Below are 19,498 nucleotides of genomic sequence, written 5' to 3'. Positions count from 1 at the left end.
TCCCACCGGTTATTTGGTTCGGGTAAGTGTTTGTTTATTATTCCTGGTGCCACAGCCCGAAGCTCGCTGCCTTCTTAATCTCTGCCTGTAGAACGTCGGAACCCGCCCCTGATCGACCAAAATCTCAGCTTTTCTACCCACTAAGATAGTCGCGTGAACTATTGAAAGCTTTCGACACCGTGCATGATCACCACGAAGGCCGATAGAGACGTCGTGAGCTTGATTGCTTAGCCAACGCAATACCGCGGAGGGGGCAGGGTACCTGCGCTAGCTCGACCTGTAAAGTTTACTAACAATAAAATAAATAAAGGGAACCTACTCAAGGAATAAAGTGTACGTACCAGACAATGCAGAGGTAATCCACACGGCGTTTATTTGAGCTTAATGTCAAACAAACAGTAGACTCGATCGACGAGCGAGTGACGAGAGAGTCCGCCAGCAACGATGCCACGACCGGATAGCACCGAACACATTCCCCGCACCACGGTCCACCCCACCGCTCACAACTTCGAAAATGATAAGACTCAAGAGCGAACAACAACGAGGGGGGAAAACTGGCCGTCTTTCCCGAAAATAAGGTCAGCTATTCATGCGGGAAGGGTCCACTTCGAAGATAAGGTTGGGGTCATCCTGTTCTGAGTCAGCAAGGCGCGCCTAGGTGGGCTTTGCCTGTGGGCGAAGTCGAGGAAATCACAGTCGAGTTTGGCGGGTCCATGCTTCTTTTTTCGCTGCCTGAACTCGTGATGCGTGCGAACATACCGGAGAAAAATATTCCGAGTGCCAAAATAGCAAAAGTTTGGCTTTGGACCTTGAATTAAAGCGGATTTTGGATTGTAAAACAGGGTTGCCAAACGCAGGTGTCAAAAGATCACGCGTGACCGCCGAGAAACCGCCAACCGCCTCTCGGTGTGTCTGAACGGGGTCGCTCGCGAACCGAACCGCGACCGCTTCGCGAACGCGGATCCGCTTCCAGTGTGAATGCGCCATAAGCGTTGGGCAATGCCCAGGCTGTATTGTCATGAAAAAAACACTATTTTTGAGGACGCACGTACCCTTCCGGCCTTGCAGTTTAACGTAGAATAAAAGTGTAGAGTTATAATTTGTTGTTGATTTTCGCGTTTGAAATTTTCAAGAGATATTCGTTGAACGTGATTTTTATCATCATCATCTGACGACAATCCTCCTCGTCAAGTGCTATTTGTGAACTCAGTGGCCAAAACGTGCTTTAAAGACATTTTGAACTTGACTTTCTCCAACTGCTTCAAAGCAAGCAATGTTAGTTTTATTCAGTAAAGGCCACCTTCTGTGAAAACGGCAACCAACTGACAAATCGCACTCAGTAATTCGTGTTACCAACTAGCAGAAACCGCGAATACCTTCGTTATTCGTTAGACATCTCTCGGAAATAGCTGGTTAAACTCCGATTTTTTTAAGATTCAGCAAAAATGTGTGATCCGGAGCATCTTCTGACCCCGCTCTCTTACCTTGAAGATTGGGAGATAATTTGCTTGTCTTCTTGTTACGTGTCCCTAAGCTGCGCCTGAAATGCAAATATGAAAATACTAATTATGCGCATCCCTGCTGCAATAAACATTAATCACGTCAAACGGTGTATGTGCATATAGTTTGTGCTTTTTAGGCGCTACTTCTCCTTTTTTAGAAAAGCCACGAAAGCTACACGTACGTAGTCTCGGCAGGTGAGTTACACGGCAATGAGGACGTAACAGAGGAGCTTTCATGATAAGTAAGATTATTAACTAAAACTTGTGAATGAACGTTCTAGTTTGTAAGAAAAACATATCATTCTAATCAGAACGTAGTTGAGCGTCATTAAAACGCACTAAACTATTCATCTTGGTTTAACAAACCAAGATGAACAACTACCAACTAGACCAACTTTCCACCCTACCGCACTAAACTAGTCGATTTTAGAAAATCCTGGAACATTTGGGAAGGGTTATGGCGCGCTGACGTTATCACCCGTGAAATCGGCGCACGGTTGGCGATGCAAAAACTCAGATGAGAATATAATCGTCTGCGTTTACACATCACCAGCCCTGCCAATCTAAAAACACTCTCGATTTTGAACGTAATATTCACCCGCGGCCCTTACCACGTCTTTCTCTGGGCCATCGCTTTGAACCAAACGTAGAGATAGAGAAAAAGATTGTGCATCATGAAAAGCATAAGCTTTTTTTTTATTTAGAACATTAAGATACCGGAAGAAACATTAAATATCCGCTAAACTCACTTACTATACATAAACAATCGACAAAATCGAAGACTTTAATTAACGTTTGCAAGAGAAATTTTGTTCCCAGGAAATTGTTTTTATGTCTGCTGACCGGAAATTCTAAAACCGAAACTGCGATGCTTGCGACAGCCTAATACTGACAATTTGAGATCTCTAGGATTTGCATAAATATAGGGCTTTGCTATCCTCGTAAATAATACATGAATAACTTGTAGCATGCAGCGCGTATTAGCCGAAATTATGCGCCTCTACCGCTCGTTTTGAGGGGACAAAACTTTTTTACACGTCTCTAGTCACCTTGCCGTCAAGTCAATTTAACCGGCACATAAAAAAGAGGGCATGTTACGATTTTGAATTGAAATGCTCTTTACACAAGCTTGCTACCACGAGTCGCCCCGAAGTACGAAGTTAGCAAAGGTGGCGATGCTGGGCGAGTTTGTTCATCACTAGGTAAGGTAAATTCAGCGCAGAGAAAGACGAAGACAAAGAGGAGACAGATATCAGCGAATATGCATCCTCTCGTGAACACATATCCGTTAGACACATATAAGCACATATGTGTATAACTAGATACCGCCACCTAATAACTGAACTAGCCAATATTAAAATCAAAGCCCCAGTGGTTTATATATATATATATATATATATATATATATATATATATATATAAAGAAAAAAAAAAGCGAAAATAAATACAGCTTTGATGTCCTTGATATTTATCGCCTTTGTTTTCAAAAGTGAGTTTTGGGGGTTTCGAAGCTCCAGCATTATGGCACACATTAAGCGACGAATCAGGTTCGCTACACAGTGAAACGGTCAGCACATCAGAGACTGTTTTGCACGTCGCCGAATAAAAGTGCGTAAAATAGAGGAACCCGTGGGCATCTCTTGTCACCCAGTAGATAATATTTTACGTAATGAATTGAATTCAAAACAGAAAGCTTTCCGCAAGATGGGTGTCGCATTTTCTTAATACGTAGCTAATGATCTGCATTCGGCATTGCTCCAATTGGAAAAAAAAACAAAAAAAAAAACAAAAAAAACATAAGAGTACAGAAGTTTGCATGCCCTCACACTTTCTATGTTTCCCAAAACTCAAACTGTTTTGGCTAGAAAGAGATTTCGGCCGAGTGAAAAGGTAACAGAGGAATTCAATTGCTAAAAGCTGGAAAGACCTTGCATCAAGTGCGTTGATCTTCGAGGGGATTTTGTTTTCAAATACCATAACTTGAAATGGTTTTGTTTTCATTTCATATTCATTTGGGAAACGTTTCGATATATCCTACTGTACTCCCAGGAAACACTTCTAGCACAGAAGCTTCCCTGTATTGGTAAAATGCTAATCTGCTTCGTAAATATTAACGACGTAGTTACGGGGATCACACCATATGGGGTAAAGTGTCGAAGGCAGCTCGAGTATTCGACACGAGCAGTGCGCAATCACTCGACTTAGGCTCGTGAGAAAACACAGCTAGACGAACATTTCAGTATTAGTTTGCGTCTAATCACTGCGGTGCAGTGAATAGCCCAACTGTGCATTATGATTCAACGAGAAGCCAGGCTCTTCAAATCAACCGCAAAATTCGGTTTCTTAACTTATCGCGTTACAACTTTTGCAGCGTTGCCCACAAATGGTGCATTTTTTTTTTTTTGTAAACTTTGCAAACAGCAAATTTACCTGAGGAAAAAAGTAAAGAAAGAAAAAGGCTTAGCTGTTATGAAAACGCAGCGACGCCAGCGGGCTTCAAACAACACGGCGCCGTTTCGCACGGGAGACAAGAGATGGCGCAACGAACGCCGCCAACGAACGAGCATACGGCGCCGACAGCCGGCGTTTTTAGCAGACGATATTTCGACTCAAAAGCGGCGCGCGTTCCGCAGGCGGCGACAGTCGCAGAAACAAAAACAGGCGCGGTAAGAAGAAGGAACTACAGTTCCTTGTCTGCTAAAGATGTCGTGTGCTCATTCGTTGGTGGCAGTTGGCGTCGCGACCGCTTGCGCCATCTCTTGCCTCCGTGCAATATGGCACCGTGTTGTTTGAAGACCGGTGCCTTCGCTGCGTTTCCATAAGAGCTAAGACTTTTTCTTTTTTTTAATTTTTCCTTAGGTAAGATCACTCTTTCCGAATTTTACAAAAAAAAAAGAAAAAAAAAAGCACCATCTCTTGGCAGCGTTGCACAAAATCGTAGCGCGATAGGTTAAGAAACCTAATTTTGCGGTCGATTTAAAGAGCCTGGCCTCTCCTTAAGTCACCCTGTAGTAATACTCCTCCGACCTGCGCCAAGGTTTTGCCTCTTGCCTGCCTAGAATCTGTAATAAAAGATCATATGGCCACTTGTACCGGCAAAGAGTTAAAAGCTAACTGTGCTCGTTTCAGTAAAAAAAAAAAAAAAAAAATTCTACGACTGCTTTTGAGAGAAAATAAAAGCTAGTCCATGTTTTAAGGGGTTATGGAAGTCAAAGATTTGATCTAAGCGGTGGGTAATTTATTGTAAGCCCAAAAATTTTGTCACGACCGTTTTAATCTATCCCATATCCTTCGGGAGCATTGCATCGCAATAAGGAACTAGGATATGTTATCTGTGCCTCAACCGTACAACTAGACCTCAGGAATTAAATGATCTTGCTTACCCAAAGAGCATCAGGTAGAAATCGGCAGGCCTTTTGAACGTGGTGTTTTTGGTGAATTGTCCAAAGGCTTTTAGTGTCTCAGGCGCTGAGACTACATTATCTTCCTCCACAACGAAATACTCATCTCCTTTCGTCTGTAAACATAAAGAATTAAACGAAAATATTTATATTTTATTACTTTTTAAATCACAAATTAGACCGCCGTTATCATCTAAAAGTAGTACTTTCTAGATGCAAAAATGTCTCCAGCTCTAATTGTTTATAAAATTCTGCAATACTTGGCATTGAGTCTACTAAGTAAAATAAGCTAAATGAAATATACGGACCTTTGCGAAAACGAACTAGAAATGAGCTAGTTTTGTTTTGACAGCGCCATCTGTCGCGGCAAAATCAATGTTGTACACAATTTAAATAGAAAACAAATGGCTACTTTGAAATAAAACCGACGGCTTTGACTGCGCGAACAGAAGCGATTTTCGAACTTTGATTTAGACAGATAAATCCCCTATTGCTTTTGATTGGCACGATCAGTTTGAGACATATGTCCGTTTTCTTATTCATTTACACGGTGTTATATAATCGCGATATTAAAATAGTGCACGGTCACGTCGTAAACAAGTGGTTTCTTTGTTACCCTCACCGAACCATAGGAACCATTCTTCGCAACACAGACCGACGCTCCTTTCTTACCTTGTTCGGGACCCCAACATACCATCAGATATAAGATATGTGCACAGGCACGCACTAGTACCCCCCCCCCCTTTCCCCCCCCCCCCCCCCCTCCTTTCAGGCTTGTTTGAAACCATTTTTATGCATTCGATTAGAGGGATAGTATCTGTTTGCGACAAACGTATCTTGGTTTTATCTCTCACACATCACACACTGGTACAACGAATCGACTGCAACTTTTTCCACACACTTATTTCTCCGGGTAAAGCTCTCGGCAATGCCTATACTTCAAAAGAAGCTTGAGCATAGTTCAAAAATTAAAAAAAGGGAAATGACGCCACTGTGAAAACGTACTCAATCTCCGCCATTCTTCTGACTTTTTTAGCCCACTTGCGGGCTCGCGCACGTACGGCTCCCTCGTTTTTAACTTGAAGCAAGATGACTCTTGTTTGGGCCTCATCTCTCTCGATTAAATCAACGAACGCGAAGGGGTTCGCGTTCATTTTTCCATGCCATGCCTCCATATGGTTCTTGGTTCGGTATCCCCTATTTCCGTGATGGTGCCACCGCTCCAGTTGGAAAATGTCCTCATCCATGTTCCGTCAAAGTAATCAAGCAATTCAATGAGCTCCGGAATACGAGAAATATATGCTCCGACGCAGAAACGCCCAGGGGCGAGGGACTTCAGAAGGCGAAACAAAGGAAAGTGCCACGAGCTTACGAATGGGCGCCCTTAGCTGGCTGTTTCTTCAGTATGCGCTTTGGAGCCCAGCAACCCTGAACGGAAGCCCACATTTTTTCCGCAAAAATGAAAATGGCACCCTCAATGAGCAGCTTGGGGAAACACGATGCGCAGACCACCAAAAAGCGCCTGTTCAAAATCCATCACGAAACTTGCAGGGGTCAAGGAAGGAATCCCAGCAGATGTGAATGTAATTATAGCCCTTCAAACGCACGGGCATAAATTTGTAGCTAGCCGACCCGACAACAAAAAGCAAACGCCTGCGCTAAGCACTCCGTCAGCTACAACTTGCAGAGTTACAAGTTGGTCACACATGTAAGGTACAACAAAAAATGTCCCGTCCGCAAAAAAAAGTAATTTTAACTGACGACAGCCGTTGCATGCCATCTCGTGTTGCGAAGACAACTATTCAAGACGAGGGTCTCTGCGGTCGTCGATGATCAAGAAGGGCTCTGCTAGTTTTTTCTTTTTGTGGGCGTCGTTGTCTTGCGGAGTGTCAGCTGATGAAGGAACCGGTGGCTGCGCGGAGCGCCATTCTCGATACATCAAATCCTTCAGGCTGGCAAACGTGGGCACATCTGCTGCTTTTTCATCTGGCACCTAAAATAAATGTAGTGATTTCGTATAGCGAACTTTGCCTGATAATTCGGAGGCGTGATAGATATAATAATTTGGAAGTAAACTGCTGAGCAGGTTTGGAGAAGTTCCTCGTTAAACAACCTTGGCATGGGCGTATTCGAGTTGTGTGCTGCTGATGTTTTCAGCGCCAAGCGCAGCTGGTTTCTCACAAGCCTCGGCTCGTCTGTTGCATGGTTATGGACGCCTATAAGTAAAAGGAGCGTAAATGTGCAATTGCATGTTAACGGCCCTTAAGCCTGTTCCTGGTGGCGCTAGTAAGATTAAGTAAGAAACGATACAAATAGCAGTGGTTTCTATCATGCATAAACAGACCGTCAAACACAACTCGAATAGAGCAACTTACGGGATCTGCTTTTCACGTTGTCCTTTTCAGCCAAAATCGAAGCCGCGCATCCTTATGAATTGTAACGGCAACGAGACGAAACCATCCCGTTTGCTTTCTGCCGCTGTTTGTGACATATGTAACCTTCAAGGTAAAGGCGCATTTCTTCTCTGCGTTTCTTTTATACAAACCCGGACATCGCCCCTGACTGATGTCTCACTGTTGATTGAATCGTGTTCTGCTTCGGAGTGCAATGTTTTTTGGGTTTTTTTTTTTAGTGCGAGGGGGACATAGAGTTCTCTGTTTTGACACAAAGACGGTCCAGCGTTTTATGACTCAGCGCCAGTGTTGGGGTAACGCGTTACAAGTAACGACGTTACCGCTAACGCGTTACTTGTTTTCGGTAACGCGTAACGTACTTGTTACTTTTTTCAAAACAGTAACGGGTAATGTATCTACGTTACGCAGTTCGAGTAACGGGTGACGGATTTACGTTACTGGTTACTTTTACTTCCTAAAACTTAAAACTAAGTTACACAAAAGTTTTCTCGTGCTTCCAGGCGCCAAGCTAAGTGATCTTTAGTTTTGTTCGCGTTTTTTTGTGAGTGTTTGTGTCAAGCCATAAAAAAACAAAGTAATTATGTTAACTCTCTGCATAGACATAATGTTTCTAGAAATACAGCGATTAAGTATACCTTTAACGTGAAAACTAAAAAAAGTAACGCCAAGATAATGTGCGTTACTTTATATCGGTAACTGTAACGCGTTCCTTTTATTTTCAAGTAATTGAATTGAATTGGCTTTATGTAGACCCTAGGCCTACGGTAACAAGACAAAAGCAGATTAGCTCTGCCTGACGTGGGCCTATCACCCGTTTACAATGCTCAGCAGGCGAAAACAAAAACAATAATCATTAAAGATTACAAGACGATACAATAGCACATATGCAACAATCAACACAGCATGTTTTGTACAGAGCTTATACAATCGTTAGAGCACTTGATACTTTGGAAATAAATGAGACAGGTAATACAACTCATACACAATGAAAATATAATCTAAAAGTATTTACTCAACATGACATGAGAGAAGGTACCGCTGTAGACTAATTTTAAAGATGTGTTTTGTTCCACAATTTGAGATTATTTTCCTAACGGCTGGATAGTTATTTAAGAAATCAAGTATCAAGTATGCTATTTGGTGATGTCCATAATTCGTCCTAGACTACTCTATAATAGACGTGTCGGAGATTGTATTGTGTATTACTAGGAAGAAGTGTGTAAAAAAAACGGGTGGGGTCACTAATTATTTTAGGTGGTACGAAAACTTTTTTTTTTAAACATGAAAGCCGCTTACACTCTAAGAAAAACCCGTGCGTCTACTTTCCCGCACAACACTCGGCGAGCCAATCACCGCAACTTGCGGAGGCAGCTCAGCGAATGACGATGCCGAAACACATTTTTAGACCAAAAAATGCAGTCTGAGTTGAGACATTATTCAATATAAAACGTCAGGATTGCATTGCTTAATGTCACAGCTGAGACTGCTTTTTTCTGGTTTAAACATATGTTTCGGTATCATCATTCGGTGAGCTGCCTCCGTAAGGTGCGCTGATTGGATCTCCGAGTGTTGTGCGGGAAAGTAGCCTCACGGAATTTTTTTAGAGTGTACAACTCCCTCTAAAACCGAATTAGTGCGCTGCTCTCAAGGAGGAGGAGGGAAGGGTACTGAGGGAAGCGTATACTCCTTCCTCCTCCTCACCTCCTCATCTTGCCTGCCACTCCTCACGGTTACGCCGATGGCGCCGTTGACGCCGACGCCATCGGCGTAACCGTGAGGTCACGTGACCCTCGTGACCTCACGGCGGTCATGTTATCTCACAAGGTTGACGTGACGTCGCCGGGGTCACGTGGACTCACTGGAGTCACGTGACCTCATGGGGATCAGGTGACTTCACAGGGTCAACTGACCTCACGGGGGTCACGTTACCTCACGAGGTGACGTGACGTCACCGGTGTCACGTGACCTCACGGAGGTCACGTGATGCCACCCGGGTCACGTGACCTCACGGGGGTCACGCGACCTCACGGGGGTCACGTGCCTTACTGTTACGCCGACGGCGACGCCGACGCCGCTCAAGCCAAAAACGGGAGTCTAAGATCTGCGCTCCAAAAGAACGGTGCTGTGTGGTCAGTATGCTGAAGGTTTTCTTTACAACCTATAACTTTTATTTTCGCAAAACAAACAACCTATCAATATTTTTTTGTTGTTGAACCCCAAACTAATAAACAGTAATGGAGATGAAAGTAACTAAAGTATAATACAACTGACGTTTTAACCAGCATGGAACCAGCAATCTAATTTTGTATAAAACACAAATAGATCTCAAGATGCTTGCATGCATTTTATTAATATGTGGTGTCCAGCTCAAATTTCTCCTGACAACTCATAAACGATTACACGCTCGATCACCGAGTCTTGGAATGTTTAAAAACAATTTCACAATCGTCAGGTTTACCTCGTGGCTTAAAAATTTCATATTTTGTCATCGTAACATTTAACTGAAGTTCATTAGAGTCAATCCAGTCCGATGATTCATTGAGCCACGTGTTAGCAGTAACTTCTAGATGACGTAAAAATGGACCAGAAAAAAATAAGCTCGTGTCGAAACTATTTCAGGAGTGCTTAGGATAGGTACAATATTATTATTATAAATAATAAAAAAAGAGGACCTAACATAAACCCCTATAGAACCCCATACGAAATTTGTTCTGGCTTGGACCGGTATCCATTAAAACACGTATATTGCGACCGACAAGATAAGTAACTACGTACAAAATCTAAAGCAAAACCTCGAATTCTAAAAATATGGTAGTTCATAAAACAATATATCATGTTTAATGAGATCAAACGTTCTTCTCTAGTCTAAAAATATTTCAGTGGTAAATAGTTTATTTTCGAAATGCTGATTAATTTTTTTTGATACTGAGTAGCGCCATTTCTGTAGATTTTTTTTTTCTGAAAACCGTATTGCTGCATTACAAAGACACCTCTTTCATTCAAAAATTTGCATAAGCGTTTTTTTATCAGATGTTCTAATACTTCTAAACATTAGGGAGGTACAGATGTGGGCCTATAGTTGTTAATGCTGTCAAAATAGCCTGGGCTTTGTGCAAAACAGCAACTCTTGGAATTTTCATGCGATGGGGAAAAGTATTAAGGCTCGTTCACACTCATGCAACCGAGTACGACCGAGAGAAACAAGACCGGTTTCTAATCTTCTTGAGACTTCTTAGGACCAGCTCCGTTTCAGCGGGGCTGGTCCTAAGACGTTGCAAACGGCTTAAAAACCGGTCTGGTCTCTCTCGGTCGTACTCGGGCGCATATATGTGAACGGCGCTTTAGTTGCTAATGCAACGTTACATGTATGCTGTAGAGGAGAACACAGTAGATGGGCGGCAGCTATGATTGGTATGGCCTTGATATCACCCGCTGCAATGAGTAACGTATTTCGTTACTTTTTTTCGGTAACGCCTACAATACTATTGCAGCGCCCTCGATGCACATCAGAAAACTGAACAATGGAATTCCGGGTCCCGATTTTTGCTCAACCTCTACTATTTCCCCTCTGAATTTCGCGGGGAAATTACTTCACATGACTTCATGTCACGTGATCTATAAAAAATATTGTTTCTCAGCTAAATATATCGGAAAAAGTGATGTCATGTGACTTCGTCACGTGACCTTAACGAAATTTTAATTTGGCCACTAGATTTAGCAGCAAATTTGACGCCACGTGACCTCAACACCTATTCAGTTTCTCCGCTAAATTTAGAAGAAGAAATGACTTCCCATGACTTTGTAACACGTGGCCTTTACAGAAATTCAGGAAAAAGGTCGTTTAAGTGGGAAGGGTAAATACCTTCCGGATATTTTTATCTATTTTACTGCCGTGTCCGTTCTCATTTTATACAAATTGCAAAACGTGTGGTAGTTTCTATAGTAACTAATATTATTTTCAATATTTACCTATTATATAAATCACAATATTTAACATATTTTTGCATCCGGTACAATTGTGTAAACCTGCTCTGCACCACTATCATATGAAAAACACAACATTGTATCAAGTTGACCAATACATTATTCTTGCAACCCAGAAAACATGAGCGTTGACAGCATGGTGGAGAATAAAAGTCTGGACGATTTAAATCGTGATTTCTGTCATGATTTCAAAAGTGCTTTAAATCCATGCCAGTTTCACTACAATATTTTGAATAAAAACATTTCCACAAAAACAAATCCCAAAATAGATTTTTTTAATTTACTATTTTTCTATCATGCGATGCATTGCGTATTACTTGTTTTCTTTTTAAATCAAGGAAACGCTAATCAAAATAAAAAATCTCATAACGCATTGAAATCAAGCATAGAGCAGTCGTCTGACCAAATCGTAACCACACAATATTAAGCTGATTTATTCATTACAAAGTCAAAATTTACTAAAAAAAAAGTCACTTAAACCGCACGTTAAATTTGCAGTAATTATTTCTTCCGCGTTATCTTCAGTGGTCGGATGGATTTATTAGTCAATCTGTCGTGTTCAAAAATACATCTAGTGATCAAATGCACTATTTTATAGGAATGCTAATTTAAAATGAATTAATCTTGTATAACGCAAATGAATCTGACTTAAATCATAGGAATCCAATAATTTATAGTTAAACAAATAGTTATTGTTGTCCTCTCACTCGAGTCCCCTTGGCAAAGCGGAATCTCATCCAAACGGTTTCAAATAAAAAAGTCGACTTTAGATGACAAAAATTTTGTTTTCTTCTAAAAATTTTGAGTTTACAATTGTGTTGCACCCTTGGCGGCAATAACAAGGCTTTCAGATTTAAAGATACCAACGTGTGGGGGTTCGACAAAAAATACGCACCGGAAACCGGAATATTCCAACAAGCTGGAGGTTTATTCGGGGCTTGCGAACCGTCTTGAAGATTGCATTCACCTTCATGGAAAAAAATAAGGCATTCGAACGGGTGTCAGAACTCGGAGCAAGAAAGCCTCAATAAGCACTTTTTGTTTGGTCAAAGAAAGCTGACATTACTATATTACTTCTGAACAAGAACAAAGGTAAACCATACGCACGATGTTCATTAGCCTTATGATGTATCGAGCCTGTATATATTTGCTTTCCTTGAGGGACTTGTGTATTGCACTGTCAAACATGACGTACATTTCAGGTCGCCACACTCTGGGTGGCTCTGCAGTGTCACCTAGAAGGTTTCAAATCATGGCATGTCCTCAGTGCTCCGCAAGTTTAGAATTAACTGTGTAATCATTTTTTTTAATATGCACGATGCCATATAAGTTGATATTGTTTTCTGTGCAAGATAGTGAAACAGTCTCTCCAATTACAAGTTTTCAAATTTATTATATCAACAAAGTGCGGTCTCGAATTGTAGCTACTCGCTCAGCACGTGCTGACGTCTACCGAATTATTTCAAAGCAAAAACCTAAAGCAGAAAAATTGGGGTTTCTACCGTGTAAAGAAAATTGCATCATAGTTATAAAATTTCAAGTATGTATGCCGCGCATGTAACTAGAATTTCAACCCGCTCCTTGGTGTTTGTAGAATTGGTTGAGAGGACTGCTGAGCAATATTAAATGTTTTGAAAACAAAATAAGCTTACTTTTTGGCAGTAGACTTTCATCCGAACGGTCTTCTACGGGAACTGTAAACATCATTGGGATACTGAATGTAAAAAGTAATCAGAGTCCAAGGTTATAGCTTTTCTGAGGCATGCTTCTTCAGCAAAATTATAGAGGAACAGTTCGTGCTTCTGTCAATTAGTTTTTTTTTTTCTTTTTTGCTGGCCCATTTTTGCGGTTTTCGTCGTTGAGATATCTTCAAGATAATTTTCTCAAATTGTTACAATATTCGATGCCAGCGCATATGTGTTTTTCTAAATACCATCACCTCAAGACCGAACCATGCCGAAATAAAGTAGATAATATTTTTGTTTGAAAGAAAAGACGACGAAGTGATATTTTTTATGTGTTACCTAAAAAGTAGGTATAATTAAGTAAAAACATAAGACACGTTATAATTGTCAGTGTATTCCGCGTCCGAAAAATCATTTGTAGAAACATATTGTTTCGGAACTGTTGAGTGCTACCAATTAAATTATTCAGGAAAAAGTGAACGGCAACTTTGAACGCACTTAAGGTGTGTTAACTTGAATATAAGGATATCATAACTTTTTTCCGACTGCCAAACCAGTGACCCCTTCCGTTAGCTCAGAAAGTGCTAATTATTGGTACGATTTGAGATCATACATACTGTGATACTTTGAATACTCTGAACATCGGATTACATACTCAGGTCACTAATACAGGAGACGTTCAAATGGTGCAAGTAAAAAAAAAATAAGGAAATACTGTGGGGCTGTCGCCTTTTCAAGCACTTCACCTTTTATTTTCCAATGATAATCAATTAATTCGCTCATTTCGCCACCCATTAAATAGAATGTGTTATAGAAAAGAACGGCAGGTAAATTAATTCATCGAGAGAATAAATGGCAAATAACTGAGACCGTACCAGCATTGACACCGCACGCGAAGCGAACGCTGAAGGAAGGAATTCGGTCGTACGTTCAAAATTTCTAATCATTTTTGCTTCGCTAAGTCTAGCCTTTCAAGATCGAATTTTCATGAAATATCTAGTGTAGTGACTGATTCTGTCACTTACTTTCCAAGTGGATCGCCTCCTCAGGCGTCGGGAGCGGAAATATTCTGTGAGGGATTCGGCCGGATTTGTCATGTATTCGCAATGGCTCAATTCCGTGTGTAAAGTTTAGGTATCCGTCCTGTTAAAAAAGAGAAAGATTTCTGAATAGTGCAAGCATTGCCCGTTGCAGACCGTTTGTGAATGGCTAAACAAATAATTTATCCTTAATAAAAATTCAATTGGTGAGGAAGCTATTTATGGAGAAAGTATTCTAAATATATAATTTAAAGTTCTCATAAATAACGATTTTTAGACGCTGCGGTGGTGTGTACTTCCAACATGCTTAATACACTTTCATTTTTGCGAAACTTAAAAAAGCGCTGCAGGTTTATAAAATGTTCACGAAAATCTATGTAGTTAACAAATACAGGATTTATAAGTAACGATTCCATAAACACCTGTTCATTTCTATAATCACATGCGTTGTTCCTATACAAATATATACTTCAAAAATATTTGTACATACCATTTCAATTCCCATATTTGTTTCAGTAATTGTAAAGGAAGCCTTGTGTTTCGAATTTTCATAAACACTATTACGTATGTCTGTAGTATCCATCTGAAAAAAACATATTATGAGCAAAATTACTCTGGAGTGATCTTCATAACACTAGCAGCTGAAATGCTAAACGGTTACTTGTATAGCCAAGCTATTTATGGCTAGGGTTTCGTGGATTTTTTGTGTGCGTGAACAAAAACTCAGTTCCCAAATTTGGTTCAAAATTGCTACATTCTACGCAAAAGCTTTTGTCTAATCACAATCAATCACAGTAGATTAGTCATCAATGGGCTCCATTTTCAAGATCAGCAGACTCTCAGGTAGATAATGAAGGTTTCTAAAAGATTTTGCGCTGTGCGACCCGCGTCAGCTATGTCTACTCTCGCACCCGCCCTCTCCTTGTAGTGGCGCCAAGCGCTTGCGAGCCTAGTTTCCGTTCCTTCCGCACTCCCGGATTGGCGATCCCATCGCGCGTGTCTACTTTCCGCCGGGTGGCGGTCGCGGCGGGGGTCTTTTTTCCTTCGGGTCATCACGATGACCATCCATCAAGACAATTAATCTCGACGTACTTTTGTTCAAAATTCTTTGACACGTCTCTGTCATGTGCTAAACAGCTTCGCTGGTCATCCACCTTCACAGACTGGAATTGCTCATGCTTTTTTTTTGCAAACTAAGGCATTTTATAAAAACTCACTAAATGATTACTTCCAATGAATTTTGCAAGACGCAGAACGAATATTAGGGTGAATGGTTCCATAAATCATCGAGGAACTAAAACTTTCTCAAAGAATGCAAAAAAGAAATCGTGGGAGTCGGCACGTCATTTAAACAAATGTGCGTTATTTACGTTATATCAGTGGAGACAATTCTGCTTGAATGGCACATTCAAATGTACGAAAACCTCTAAAGGGACTAGCGGACACATCAAGTAACTTTTGAGTGAATAAATAGGTGGATTGTTTATTTTCTAATTAAATGAAGTGAATTTTAATCAAAGAGGCGGAAGCATGCTTTCTTGTAAAAGGTAATCTTTCCTTACCAATTCGTGATTCACCTCTCCATACCTAGCCTCGGAAAAATACAGACGGTTCCCTAAAACACTGGATTCTTCCAAGTCTATGACGTAGTCTTTAGAAAGTCGAACAGCGCCTCTTGAGTTGCCGCTTCTGCTTTCAATCAGAACCGGATACACGACACCTGGAACGTAACCGCTCCTGTTATCCGACGCTCCATACTCGCAACAAACTTCTCGGTAAAGACGACAAAAGATAACGTTGGTCACAAGTCACGGTGTTTTTCTAATAAAAAATATCGTAAATAGATCTCCCAGCAAAGTTCTCTTTCAAAAACAAAGGACAATTAACTCAACAAAAATAACAAAGCTCTTCTGCAATGACAAGACGTTGGAAACGTAATGCAATAAAAGAAAACCACGGGAAGCAAGCCTATACTCATGTGAATATATCGAACGGAACAAATGTGGAAAATCGGGGGAGGGGGGGGGGGGGCATGTTATAATCGTGTTTCGTTAACACTATTCATTCTTTCATATGCATTTCTTAATATGCAGCTCATGAGAAGATATGCTACTTCGCTAGACTTCAAAATGCTACTAAAGTGCCATACCACATAAAAGAAAGAAACTGAAGAATCTAGATTACCTTGTTGTAAACTTTTGTTAATGATGGTTAAAATCTTAATCTTTTGTACCACGCCTACGTTCCTGTTCTTCCGAAAAACTTTTGGAAATCTGTCAAACGTTTCGCTCTTCATCGCTCTAATTGTACGGCACCATCATGAATGAAACATCGTTTTGGGACGGTCACATTTATTTGGTAACCCCGATTGGTACATATAATCTGAACAAACACAGGCTAAGAAAAGCGCGGAGAGTTATTTTCTCAAATGCCCAACAACGTGAAAGGATTTGTGGAAGTTTGGAACTCGGCAAAACACAAACATTTCGTGATTGTGCATTCCGTGCACGTACAATGCAATTGCTTTCCGCATTAATAAGCTACATTTGTATCCTCTCTTAATTTGTAGGTGTAACAGGAGGAACAAAGTGCATGGTCTTTACGTAGACCTGACGTACCTCAGACATTAAATACGTGAACTGCCTCCTGTATGATGACCTCGGTGTATCTTTCTGCCTATTTGTGACGCCCTTAGCTGGATGAACTCTGGAGTACGTTGCCTTTAGAACTCGTCTGTGACTGGTGCGTTCAGGATCCTATCGCACCCATACCTTCAAAGTAATCCCGAAGTGTCCACTAACGACCTCACAGGAGCCAAAGCGTCATGCTGTTAGATGTCGCAACCCTTCCGCTTGGTGCTAGAATTCCCGGCCTTAATTACGATGGAAAGCTCGCACTTTTGGCTCCTACCACCACCGATGCGGCGCCGCCAGGATCCTGGCCGACGGCATGGAACTTATATGACGTCAATGCGCGGAAAAAGACCGACAACTTTTTTAGAACGCGGAACGTGGCTTTCGTACTGCTGGCTCCAAACCATTCTATGGAGCCAGCAGTACTTAAGAACGCTGCTTAAGCTAAGTTGCTTTGACAAATCTTTATAAAAAAAAGAAAAAATAATTAACATATTTGGTTAAAAGTACAAGAATTACGTTCGCAACTTCTATGTCACAGCTATAAAAAAATATAATCACTAGGTATGCGCTAACCTAGTCGCAATTTTATTTTGCTTGTGTTTTTGAAGACATTTGGATGTAGTACCGGGTGTATCAAGTAGCGGCCAGACTCTTTAAATTCACAGCAAAATTCGGTTTCTTAACCTATCGCGCTACGATATTCCGCAGCTTTGATCACTGGTGGTGCATTTGTTCTATAAAATTTGCAAAGAGCAAACTTACCTGGGGAAAATGTAAAAAAAAGGCTTAACTCCTATGGAAACGTAGCGAAGTCGCCAGTTTTCAAACAAGAGGGCGCCTCAATGATTGAGGATCGGTTGCTTCGCTGGGTTTCCACAGGAATTAAGACTATTGCTTTCTTTAATTTTTCCTCAGGTAAGTTCAATCTTTGTAAATTTTATAGAAAAATATGCGCCGCCTGTGGGCAACGCTGCACAAAGTCGTAGCGCGATGGGTTAAGAAACCGAATTTTGCGGTAGATTTAAATAGCCTGGCCACTACTTGATACACCCGTTAGAATACCAACGTATTAAAGTATCCGAATCAACCCGTCCTGGTTATCGGGAGATAGAGCGGCATATATTTATAAGAGGCCTCTCTTTCAATCGTTGACAACTGAAGTGAAGGGCGTGCTGACTGACGATCATTTGATTATTTCTTCTCATCCAGTAGTATTGCGGTATTAAAGGATAAAAACACGGAAGAAGAAATTACGAGGTAAGAATCAAGATTATAATATTAAGCCACACACTGCGCGTCTTATTTGTCAGCGACTATGAAGGAATCAATGAATACAATCAATAGAGTATGTCTATCCAAGCCTATTTAAACCCTGCGCCTTTCGGGGGTATGGTGCATGCCGTAATACAAGTCATTTCTCGTCTGCAATATTGTGTTCGGAAGTTCTATGATAAATGTTTATCGTGCCCAAAAACTCCGAAATTTATGCGCAGCAGAAAAGTAAAATTCGATTTTACGTCACTTAGAAAAACGCCATGCAGAAGCGTCTACGTAAATAGAGTCAATACATCACCGGCGTGAGCAATAGCAACGCTGAAAATAATGAGTGTAGCCGAATACATTTTCCGTCGTAAAAACGTGCGTAAAGGAGAGAAAAAACACTTGGAAATGTAAGGATGGCTCTGTCAGGAACCTTTTTAAAGGGTGGAAAGGTTAAGTGCCCTTTAAAATATTACACAAAATGCGAGATAATGAAAACAACAAGTCAAATATCGTACACAGGAAGTTGCATTTGTTATGTTGTTAAAGACAGCTTTTGCACGAGACGAGCATTAACACCGCAACTCACCCTTTTCAAACGTCTGAGCCATCTCGTGGCAGTCTCAATAGCTCCAATATCTCCGCACTAATGATGGTGATAGAAGATCAAGATTCTCTACCTTCAAACACTCCCGATTTTGTGAATCAGAGGCGACTTACACGGACCAACTTGTTAGAATGGATTCTCCGCTTCTCTGTGGCGTGCTTTCAAAGACGCTCGCCACTCCAAGGGTGCAGAAGCTGCGTAGCGCCGCCATTAGAGCGTCGAGTTTGCTCTGCGCGTGGTAGGTACACTAACATTTGAAAAGGGTCCATTGAAGCGTGTCAAAAAGGAGACGCCAGCGGTTTGCTTATCGCGGTGGAGACTAAACATGGCTTCCACTGACATCACATAAGCGGCCATTTTGGTGGCCATTGCTTGCTGAGCACGTGGCTTCTACATCACTGTATGAAAATAAGTATGTAATATGACGTCACATGCCGGCCACATATAAACGCCGCGGTTAAGGAGACATGCAAATGTCACGAAACTGGCCCGTCGGAGACGCCGAAAAATACACCAGAGGTTGTCGACAAATGGCTTCCTCAAATCTATCGTCGCTCCGGTAGAACAAAAAGTGCGATTTCATACACTTAATAACAGTGAGGACACGTAAAACTGAGATTAAACAATTGTGTACTTTATGAGCGTCATCTGACTTGCTGCTAGGGAAGCTCAGAACAGCTCTCGAGGGCTACGTTTACTCAAGTGATTTCTATTGACATATTCACGACCGAGTTGGCATCGCACGCGTCTCCCACGGAAGGGCACAGGACTTGGACCCCACCAGCCGAATTTCACATTTTATCTTTGCCGTCTCTTCTATAACGCTCTCATCTTGTAACGTATCGCTCGTTCATGTTCGGAATGTTTTAGAATACAGACTATGTACAAAACAAGGTGAATTTGGAAACATTGGGCCCTTGGTCCCTTGTCATCGTCACGGGATGCACGCTGTTCTTTTTGCTTTGGTTA

At 41.3% G+C, this 19,498-nt stretch overlaps 1 protein-coding gene across 1 annotated transcript in view; it reads right to left on the bottom strand.

Annotated features, from left to right (window-relative positions):
* The window catches only part of LOC115316681 (venom metalloproteinase antarease-like TtrivMP_A), a 28,087-nt gene extending 9,776 nt beyond the window's left edge, over nt 1-18,311 (bottom strand). The window contains exons 1-9 of the mRNA XM_040209053.1: nt 18,236-18,311; nt 15,589-15,746; nt 14,517-14,609; nt 14,012-14,129; nt 12,954-12,995; nt 12,409-12,536; nt 12,197-12,268; nt 4,886-5,019; nt 1,485-1,540 (exon numbers count right to left, since the gene is read on the bottom strand). Coding sequence (XP_040064987.1) covers nt 1,485-1,540; nt 4,886-5,019; nt 12,197-12,268; nt 12,409-12,536; nt 12,954-12,995; nt 14,012-14,129; nt 14,517-14,609; nt 15,589-15,746; nt 18,236-18,284 — 850 coding nt within the window. The 5' untranslated portion in view covers nt 18,285-18,311. The remainder of the gene's footprint in view (nt 1-1,484; nt 1,541-4,885; nt 5,020-12,196; nt 12,269-12,408; nt 12,537-12,953; nt 12,996-14,011; nt 14,130-14,516; nt 14,610-15,588; nt 15,747-18,235) is intronic.
* Between the last annotated feature and the right edge of the window lie 1,187 nt (nt 18,312-19,498).

The sequence above is a fragment of the Ixodes scapularis genome, unplaced genomic scaffold (assembly GCF_016920785.2).
Source record: "Ixodes scapularis isolate PalLabHiFi unplaced genomic scaffold, ASM1692078v2 PGA_scaffold6__148_contigs__length_123643588, whole genome shotgun sequence".
In the NCBI taxonomy this organism is placed as follows: domain Eukaryota; kingdom Metazoa; phylum Arthropoda; class Arachnida; order Ixodida; family Ixodidae; genus Ixodes; species Ixodes scapularis.
The sequence above is the reverse complement of the archived record's forward strand: the minus strand, read 5'-3'. Positions and strand labels throughout refer to the sequence as shown.